The sequence below is a fragment of the Calcarisporiella thermophila genome (assembly GCF_041956535.1).
Source record: "Calcarisporiella thermophila strain CBS 279.70 unplaced genomic scaffold VTP21scaffold_4, whole genome shotgun sequence".
NCBI classification, from domain to species: Eukaryota; Fungi; Calcarisporiellomycota; class Calcarisporiellomycetes; order Calcarisporiellales; family Calcarisporiellaceae; genus Calcarisporiella; species Calcarisporiella thermophila.
This window is the reverse complement of record NW_027192194.1, coordinates 1,136,092-1,145,618: the sequence shown is the minus strand read 5'-3', so window position 1 is coordinate 1,145,618 and position 9,527 is coordinate 1,136,092. Positions and strand designations below refer to the sequence as shown.

Sequence of the window (9,527 nt, the reverse complement as noted above, 5' to 3'; positions counted from 1 at the left end):
CCGCGTTAGCTGCCTCATGTTCTCCTATTTTATCTCTTTCATGCAGTTTTCTCTCTCGTAGAATAGATGTTTTTAGCTTTAAGGGCCTAGATGAATTGACGATCCCAATTATTGTTGCCGTGATAGATGGCATGACTAATTTTATAAGAGATGTTAGGAGTTAAGATTTGTATAAAAAAAAGGGTTAACGTTTAGGGCTAGAATTTTCTGTTTGCCTTGCTAGATGTGGCTCGGAGAACTTGATCATTTCAGAATTAGAATTGGATCGTTGCAACCAATGGGAAGTCTATTTTTAAGATGAAAACGCGAAAAACGCGAACGCGTCCGCGCAAAACAATTTTTTTCTTCAGTTTCTGAAAAAGCGTGGTTTAATAATTTCTTTTTTTAATCGCATTCTATATTTTCATTATTATTCGACGCGAATCATTGCAGAATGGTATGAATGGGCGCATTAGCTGCTACTTTCTCATCTGATTACTAAGCTTACTATATATTTTTATTTTTAGACTACCATTTACTATACCTACCGATCCAGGAACCGGGCCGCAACCCCGCCTTCACCCCCTGCCTCTCCGCGAGCTTTGCAAGAATTGGAGCACAATCATTCTAGCACAGTCGTATGTCCTTCAGTAAAGAAGGAGAGGCGACTGCTTCGACACAAATCCAATCCCACCATACCATACCATGGCAAAGAAAATACATGTTCTAACGAGTTAACAAGGTTACCGTCTCGCACCTACGAGAAACAAGCTAAATCCAACACTTTGTTGCAAAAGCCAATTGAATGTGAGGATGAGGAACCTTTTCTTAGTGGAAAGACTGTGGGGATCAAGAGGTTTTTATCCGCTGATGTACCGAAATCTCGATCTCTCTCCGCCGAAGAGGAAGTGTTTCCACAAGAGAAGCTAAATGGCGCATCGAACAATACCTCAGATCTCGATCAACGTACACTTTCATCCTCTCAAACTACACTGGTTAAAAAGCAAATGCCTGGACTACTGCAACAAGGAAGTCGTTCAACTTTGGAAGCTGAAGAGCCAAGAAAAAGGCGTCGCAGAGGTGATGGGTTAATGAATCTTGCAAACACTTGGTAATTTTTTTTTGCTCAATTAAATTCTTTTTAAATTATATTGACTAATTTAAATGTTAACGGCAGCTACATCAATTCAGCACTGCAAGTGCTCCGGAATTGCCAACCTTTGATGAGTGCACTTCAGGAGATGTGTGCAATAGCTACACCCCCTTCTGAAGATGTCGTCGAAGATTGTTCTATGGTGCTTCTAAAAGAATTTGTCAAACTTTCCGAAGAACTTGCGGTCCTCTCTTCCGATTCAATGTCCTCTAATGGCAAAATCTCTGGACCCATTAGTCCAACTGCATTTGTCAATGCAGTGAGAAAATCCTCCTCTCTTTTTTCCAACAGTCGACAGCAAGATGTGCACGAGTTCATCTCGTTTCTTATTAATCATTTTGCCGATGAGACGGGTTGCGCTCGCGCGCGCCAAGTTTTTTTAGGGATGGCAACACAGTATGTGGACTGTTTAGAGTGTAAAACGACAAAGCAGAGAGAGGAGGAGTTTATCGACCTAAGTGTGCCTGTGCGCGAGGGCAACTCGCTTAGTTGGTCTCTCGATCAATGGACCGCAACCGAGAAACTAAGTGGCGAGAATAAGGTAATCGCTTGCTCTCTCAGCCTTGTTAAAATGGCCGTCTCTACTGGACTGTATTGATCACTCGTATCTTGTCGCTAAATTTGATATCTTTCTATATAGTACTACTGTGATTCCTGTCAGACGAAGACAGAGGCGAATCGGTACCTTCGCATAACAAAGCTTCCCCCAGTCCTCTGCTTCCACCTGCAGCGGTTTGCATCACCTTCCGACAAGCTTACCTCCCTGATGCCCACCCCTGAGTATTTACGGCTCGGGAGATGGTGTAGCCATTCCGTAGGCACATCTTCGCAGGACCTTTACGAGCTCTTTGGAGTGATAGTGCATGTGGGTCAGAGTGTTGGTCATGGCCACTACATTGCCTATGTAAAAGTGGGGAATGAATGGCGCGAATATGATGATGCTGTGGTGAGAGTGGCATGCCCCGCATCGTTACTGATGGCTCCCGCTACACCCTATGTTGCGACTAGGAGTGGGACAAGAGGTGGGTATGAAGGACGTACGCCGTATATGCTCTTCTATCGTCGTTGCTGATGTCATCTTCGTATTTCACATTTTGATTTTTTATTTTCATTGTACATTTTTTTTATGGACGCTTTTTGTTGAACCCCTGGCTTGTTCCATTGTATAATAGAGAAAGTCTATCTTTTTATATTTAGCTCTTTTGCAGCCTATTGTTTCTCCCATTCGATGGATAATATAAAGATATATTTTATTTTATTATAAAAAGCAAAGAATGAAAACAATTATAAAAGTTTCTCTTGTATAGCTGTACAGAAAAAAAATATAAGCGATTAATGAGAAAGAGAATAGGGTTGATAGTAAGAAAATTAAGTTGAAAAAAAACATTAATTAGGAATATGAAAAGGGTGGGAAAATCAGTGTATGGAGGACAAAGAGAGAGATAATACAAAAGTGTCACTCAGGAATAAGGCTGAAAGAAAGAGGAAATCTAGTGGAACACAAAAGCAGATAAATCACACACAAAATAAGCAGCTCTTTCAGATATGTATAGGGGCATAGTAATAGGCTATTCCACGTTATATGATTCCGCATTCAAGCGTCCAAGTTCGCCGACACCAAAGCCGAACCATAATGTCCTGATTTTCACCTGCAGGCACCTCCACGCCCTCCCACCACACCTTACGCTAGTGAGGAAAATGAGAAAGGGAAAAGAGAGGTGAGCATTGAAATCCTAGATCTACGCCATATAACTTATTGTTCTATATCTTACCGCAGGTTTTTTCCAGAACAGCAGTAGTTTTTGGGATGCGGCCACCTCGGTAGGATCGCCATTCGTCCTCAAAAACGTCAATGCTAAACTTAATAGGGTTGTTCGGCCGGTGTCCAGCTTTCGGTATCCCCAGTCTGAGTTTCTATTGAATCCCGACATGCACAGCAAGTCAATAAGGTGCCGTTCCGCTGTGCTATTCTCTTTGTTTGCATTGCGCTGGAGAGCATCGAAAATGGATCGTTGGTTGAGCAAATGTTGAGAACAGAAGAGCTTAAGAGATGTGATGTCGTTAAAAAAGTCTGGTAGGGGTACATCAGCGGAGCCAGAGGAAGAGGAGGAGGATTTAGGAGGAGGGATTGCGAAAAATTCGAGCTCTTCCCTAAGAATTATGATGGCAGTGCGTCCGAAAAAAGGTCCAGGATAGGCAGCAGACTCCACTCCTAGCTGCTCTTGCTGATGCATCTGAATGGAATTTTCGTGTGCTTTTCGGTAGAAATCTAGGATGTATTCCAAGCATTCAGGGTCAAAATCTACGTAGGTGACTTGCTCTTCCTCTGAGAACGTGGATTCTTCTCCATCCCCAACTTCATCATCAAGCAGGTGATGCCGACCGAAGACAAAACCCTCTGGGAACATAGTCACCATGATACTTTCTGGCAAGGACATGAGCAAATCACGATCAATTTCAAAACGAGTGCCGCGCAAATCGAGGATGAAGCGTGAAGGATAGGCATGAACCGCTTCATCGGCCTGGTCGTGTCCGATGAAATCATCATCGCCATCGTCGTTATTACGGCTAAGATGCTCTGGCCTTTTATCGCTTGCAGATGAGATCACATCCGAGGAATTCATATTTAATTTACTGATGAATTTATCTTACACTCCGTGATTGTAGTTGCTAAAAGTCTCTATGAACTGAGAGATTCAAAACGTCATCAAGAATGTAAATCCAAGCCACGTACCATCTGGAGTCATTTTCAACCCAATGTTGCCACCGTTAGGAGAATTTCCCAAAAAGAAAAACAGTCAATATCACCAAAATTTAAAGAAAACAATTGCATTCAAATCGATTCGCGAGCCCATCCTTAATGCAACATGACCGACATATTAAAAAAATTCGACATTATATTGGCGAGGAATGGCTGCGTAGAAATTACCGAATTTACACCTACATCCAAGGCGCGACTAACTATTTTGGCTGGAAGAACCTAACTCCCATTTGCAGACGATGACAATCAACTGGATACTCCTTTAGCACGCCCAAGTTTCAAGAAGAAAATGCAATTAATACATACCCATGCTTATGTCTACACACTTGCACCTCTTCTTATCCTAGTGGACTTTGCCTTTTCAAGCCGCCACCACTGCCAATGTTGTTTAGGGGAGGAGGGCCAACTGCAGGGAAATTGCGCAATATTAAGCCTTCACTTGACTACCAGTCGGCTTTTGCGCTTTTCGGAGGGTTCTAATGAAGCAATACTACATCGGCCAACCATGATGCGTGGCGGCTCGCAGGTTTCCGATGATACAGAGGGCCTTACGAAGGCGTGTTTACCCGCGCGATAGGATGTTGGCTTGCCCATCCCGTTGGTCTGGCGCAAATTTTTCTAAAATTGCCCGAGGCTTACTAAATGGTGCAGGCCTCGGTAGATTTCGAGATGATTATGTAGCAGCATTAAAATCGCCACAAGGTTGGATGAGAGTTCCCTAATTGGGAGGGAGATCGATTAATATATTTTCGCAATAGGGAGAAGGGGGATATTTTGATATAGCACCCGAGAATAAAAACTGACGACTAAAGAGTAATGCGACGAAAGCGGAGGTTTTCTCATGACAGCTCCTATTTTTTTATTTTTATTTTGTGAATACGTTTGCTTCTTTATTGCCCCTCTTTTTCGTTGAGACCCAACTCGCCGTTGGTGTAATGAATCTTTCCCCTCATACTCTCTAACTAGCAGTCGTCGTGTCTTTTTGTTGCCTGTTTGACTCTTCTTACTACGCTTCGCCATACCCATTACAGTAAGCGAATATTAGAATCATTACTTTGGCATGCGAAATCTCAATATAACAAACAAGCAACCTGTCAAGGCGATGCAACTTCAAAATGAACCGTCTCATCCAATGGCTTACGACACCTTGCACAGTAAGGATACCAGTTATGACGCCGCTCGCAAGCTCATAATTAGCCAGCGAGAATGTTGGACAATCTCTCCGCCAGCATCAGATACTTCATCTGCTCGCACCTTTTCACGATCGCCCACCATTGTGTCAGAGCAAACGGATTCGGAAGAAAAATGGATTAGCCCTACGCATATGGGACGAAAAAAAGCCATTGTTCCCTCGTCTTCGTCATCCTCTACTTCCTCTATTGCTTCCTGCTCTTCTGGAACTTCCGAAGATACACAGCTGGACTCATCACAGGATGAGATGGGTGAGAAGTGGCTGTCGTCGAAGCAGCGAGGCAAGCCAGATATTCTCTTGGAAGGTAGAGTAAGAGGGGAGCATATGGGTAAAAGGGGTGGATTGGATAGACCTAAAGGCGCGCGCACATGGGGTACATCTGGTGTTGATGACGTGGATCTGGCAAACCAAAAAGGCGCACAAAGAGAGAAAGAAGAGCATATGGGAGTCAAAGTGCTACCACCCACACCCTCTCTATCTCCTCCGTCAACAATTTCACCCACTCCAACCGGCTCAACTCTTTCTATCTCAGAGTTAGTGCCCCCCGATACCGCTTCACGGTTAACCATTGCAGGATCTGCATCTGTGATATCTCCCTGTTCTGTTAAGCTTTCAACCCTTGAGACTAAGTCTTCGTGTACCCTTGCTGAGCCCGCTCCCACGTCCTCCTCCGTCGACCCACTCACTTCTACTGTTTCCTCCACAGTTCTCTCTCCTCCTTCTCTGCTTAGAATGGTTCCAAAAGGTGCCTATCTTCGCGGAACACGTGTTCGATACTGCGGTAGGCGAAGCTGCGGATGTGTAGCAGCCTTGGCAGAGCGTGAATACACGTATGATATTCCCATGAATAAGGAATCCACGCATATAGACCCATATCATCTAGTTGCGCAGCTGCGTTTGGAGCCCAGTGGAGTAGAAGGAGTGAAGAGAGGACGCAGGTCTAAATATGGGGAACGTGCAGAGTTGGGTCCTAATAGGCAAATATCTTCTCTCGCTAAAACCCACAATCCACCCTACGTGATGGAAGAGCAAATGCAAGCGAAAGACAGACTTCCGGAACATCCCACTCAAGAGCCCACCCATCCACGGACGCCCGCCAAAGAACAAGTGGGCCGCTACTTCTTTGCCACCGGATTTTTATTTCCTCTGGCGTGGTGGGTGGGCAGTTTCTACATGGGCATTCCAAAGTCGTTGGCGACCGCTCAACATTTCAAGTGGAGACGATACAATCGGATCTTGAGCGCCATCAGCATTCTGCTACTGATTGCGTTGGGAATCGTGCTCATCATCCTGCACCCCGAATATTTTGGGCCGCGCTGGCTCTCGCAAGTACAGGTCGGAAGGGATTAGAAAATAGGCTAGGAAGAAGGAGAAGAGTTTCTTTTTTTTTCCTAGCTCGAACTCTGTGTATATATTGTGATATTTATATAAGCACCTTTCGTTGATTTGGTTTACACTTTTTTACTACTAATACTCTGGCGAACGAGAAATGTTTTATCAAACACGCTGGGGGGGGGGGGACGGGATAGCAAAGCATCGAAGAAATATGTATTCTTCCGGTTCCAACCAATATCTTATTATACAAAACTTGTATAGTGGTATTTTTTTTGTCGAGCGTTTTTATGGTGGATGCTCTCAATAAATTTACTCTTGGTTTTCATCGCAGTGAGGCAATGTCTATTCTGAAGTGGTCGGGATGAAAATTATTTCAACCATGAACAAAGAAATTTTTAAGAATAATTGAGTTATCTCATTCAAGTTTGACACGCTTGTTAGGTGGCAAAGGGACAAACATGGAGGTTGCTCTTCGATAAATATGATAGTCTTCATATTTTTCTGCGCTTATATGCTCGGTTAGAGTAGTGCTTCCAACAAAGAGCAGTAGCAACGCCACTGGAGCCGCAATGGGCCAGAGTAAGAGATCGCGGACAGATTCGATCCGAACATTCAGGAAATGGGTGGCAGGGGTGGTTGCGGCGACACAAAAGAAATAGAATGCCCACCATAGGGATATCTCACAAAAGAAGTTGGGGTGGCGAGAATAACGAAAGAATCCGGAGGTAAGGAATCCACGTTTCTCATCGCCTGGTGATAAAGGAAGTGAATGTGCGAGCTTGTAGTGTTTCCGGGATTGAAAGCGCCATTGTTGTTCATCTGCAACAACTAAAATAGGCATAAATATAGAACGGTCTAGGTGCGGACAAAATCATAGTAAGCAAAAACTCACCCTCGCCGACTAGGAATAAACCAAACAATCCGGCAGCGATCGTGTCAATTACATTAAATGCGACTGCCGTGTGTCGCGTCAGATATGCAATGTAACAAGGCAGCGTCAGGCCAAGTAAGAGATAGTTTTGGAAATAGGAGATGAAAGTTAAATTTAGTAGCTGATACATGAGAGGATGCAATCTTTTTCGGATGTATGACCATCTATAATCCTCTGCTCCATGCTGGTAGCCTCCCTTTCGATAATAATTGTAAGTCAGACGAAGGCCCCACACGCTTACTAGCCCCGCCATAAGGAGCATTCGAGAGGATGGGACAAGATCTTCCAAGTAGGCTCGTCCCGCAAAGAACCAGCTGTAGATCACGGGTAGAATCGACCATAGGCAATCCACTTGTGAGCAATTTCCAGTTACCCATGATGCGAGCAAACACCACGTGCCTACAAGCGTCGCGATCACAAACGCAACAGCAAGAGGGTCAGCTGAAGAAAATAACTCTAACGGACGCTGTATGGAGAAAGGGGTGCTAAGCGAATGTACAAACGTCTTGCTCACCGATTCCAAGCTTGTGAGTGCTATCATAGTCATCTATTTATGCCCAGAAAGAACTAAGACTGCCTGTAAAAGGTTCCGTTGTTACTTAAGCTAATGAATAGGTGCTGATTTGCAATTTATTTTGCGCAACCTGTGTGTGACGGTGAGCCACCCCAGGAGGGAATTGCTTGGTCATAAGCCTTAAAAGTACAAGGTTTCCAAGTATATATATATATTTATAGTGCCAGAAAATTAAACACCTTCTACACCGTGGCCATATTTTCAATTCATACCTTCTTGTTCCGCTCCTGCTTATAATTCCAAAGCATGCTCAAGACTACGGCACTCTTTTTACTTTCGATTTTCGCCTTTTCTGGCCAAACACAAGCGTGGGGAGCCGATGGCAAGTCTACTGTGTTTGAGAGATCTTCCGTTGGCTAATGGTGTATCGATAGGTCACATCGCTGTTGCGCAAGTTGCTCAGAGTTATTTATCACCAAAAGCTTCCAATGCAGTCAAGAGCATCCTTGACCCCTCCACCGGTGGAACTCTCGATTCGTAAGTCGATATCTATTCATTGTACCATAGCATCTGTCATTCATGGAAGTTTATTTCGTTATGGGATATTGACAGGGTAGCCAATTGGGCAGGTAATAGGCCCCTAAACATGCTTCCTTCTATCTTCTTATCAAAGTAACCTTCTTGCCACTTCCTTTGTTTCATATAGATCATGTTCGTGGTGTTCTGCCATGGTCTGGCGCACTCCATTTCTTTAATTCCCCTAATGACGATCCCCCCAAGCAATGCACTTTCACCTGGAAGCAGGGTGGTGCCGACGTTATAAACGCAATCTACAACTATACAGATCGCTTGACCCACGAAAAAGACGCCCATCAACGCGAACAGGCCCTACGGTTCCTTGTGCATTTTATGGGCGATTCCCACCAACCTCTCCACATGTGCGGCAAGCTCAAGGGAGGCAACGATGCTCCAGCCATTTTCGAGGGCCACAAAACAAGTCTGCACTCTGTTTGGGACAGCCGGATCCTCACCAAGATATCGCGTGAACTAGGGACGGTTTCCTTTGTTGATCACGTGAAGAATCTGACCAAGACGGTGTGGAAAAAGGAGTCCAAAACCTGGAGCGTATGCCCAAGCGCCGGAAAAAATGCCCCACCGGTATGCCCCGAACACTGGCTGCAGCCCATCGGGAAATTGAATTGTGAAGTGGTCTGGCAAAACTACAGCCCCACCACGGAGCTGAGTACGGGGGCCTATTGGGACAAGGTCTCAAAGAATCTCGTTGTGGAGCGCGTTGTTGCGCAAGCCGGTGTGCGATTGGCTGCGGTGCTCAATACTATTTTGGGTAAATAGAATAATGGAGGAAAGGGAGGAGCGATGGAGGCGTATTTAATTTGTGTGTTGTTATGAATTGAGATGATTTAAAATGTTTCGCATATTTAATTAATAATGATCTCAACGAATGTACCCTTATTTTCATGCTAATTGCCTTGCCCTGTTATATCTGGAACGGAAAATAGCCAATTCAGATGACTTGAACGTCTATTTTTGTTTCTCTCTCGAGTCGCAAGCATAGCAAAAGACCTGCTTTGTCCAGAGGATATGCTTGGTGGTGCATCGATCTATGGTCATTAAGCGCCGCCGCGTATTTAGCAACTCTCC

The 9,527-nt window shown here is 44.5% G+C and overlaps 5 protein-coding genes across 5 annotated transcripts; 3 read left to right on the top strand and 2 right to left on the bottom strand.

Moving 5' to 3' along the window:
• Positions 1 to 433: 433 nt before the first annotated feature.
• VTP21DRAFT_8748 (uncharacterized protein) lies at positions 434 to 2,204 on the top strand (the record flags this gene model as incomplete). The annotated part of the gene is made up of 4 exons (XM_069399632.1): positions 434 to 436; positions 507 to 1,090; positions 1,157 to 1,673; positions 1,773 to 2,204. 4 exons carry the CDS (start codon positions 434 to 436, stop codon positions 2,202 to 2,204), a joined length of 1,536 nt encoding a protein of 511 aa, XP_069255030.1.
• Positions 2,205 to 2,710: 506 nt separating this feature from the next.
• VTP21DRAFT_8747 (uncharacterized protein) lies at positions 2,711 to 3,756 on the bottom strand (the record flags this gene model as incomplete). The annotated part of the gene is made up of 2 exons (XM_069399631.1): positions 2,711 to 2,818; positions 2,905 to 3,756. The coding sequence occupies 2 exons, from the start codon at positions 3,754 to 3,756 to the stop codon at positions 2,711 to 2,713; spliced, it is 960 nt and encodes a 319-aa protein (XP_069255029.1).
• Positions 3,757 to 4,953: 1,197 nt separating this feature from the next.
• Positions 4,954 to 6,435, top strand: VTP21DRAFT_8746 (uncharacterized protein; the record flags this gene model as incomplete). The annotated part of the gene is made up of 1 exon (XM_069399630.1): positions 4,954 to 6,435. The coding sequence occupies one exon, from the start codon at positions 4,954 to 4,956 to the stop codon at positions 6,433 to 6,435; it is 1,482 nt and encodes a 493-aa protein (XP_069255028.1).
• Positions 6,436 to 6,835: 400 nt separating this feature from the next.
• On the bottom strand, positions 6,836 to 7,898 carry VTP21DRAFT_8745 (uncharacterized protein; the record flags this gene model as incomplete). Its single annotated transcript, XM_069399629.1, has 2 exons — positions 6,836 to 7,248; positions 7,313 to 7,898. The coding sequence occupies 2 exons, from the start codon at positions 7,896 to 7,898 to the stop codon at positions 6,836 to 6,838; spliced, it is 999 nt and encodes a 332-aa protein (XP_069255027.1).
• Positions 7,899 to 8,171: 273 nt separating this feature from the next.
• VTP21DRAFT_8744 (uncharacterized protein) lies at positions 8,172 to 9,218 on the top strand (the record flags this gene model as incomplete). The annotated part of the gene is made up of 4 exons (XM_069399628.1): positions 8,172 to 8,247; positions 8,300 to 8,402; positions 8,478 to 8,494; positions 8,572 to 9,218. 4 exons carry the CDS (start codon positions 8,172 to 8,174, stop codon positions 9,216 to 9,218), a joined length of 843 nt encoding a protein of 280 aa, XP_069255026.1.
• Between the last annotated feature and the right edge of the window lie 309 nt (positions 9,219 to 9,527).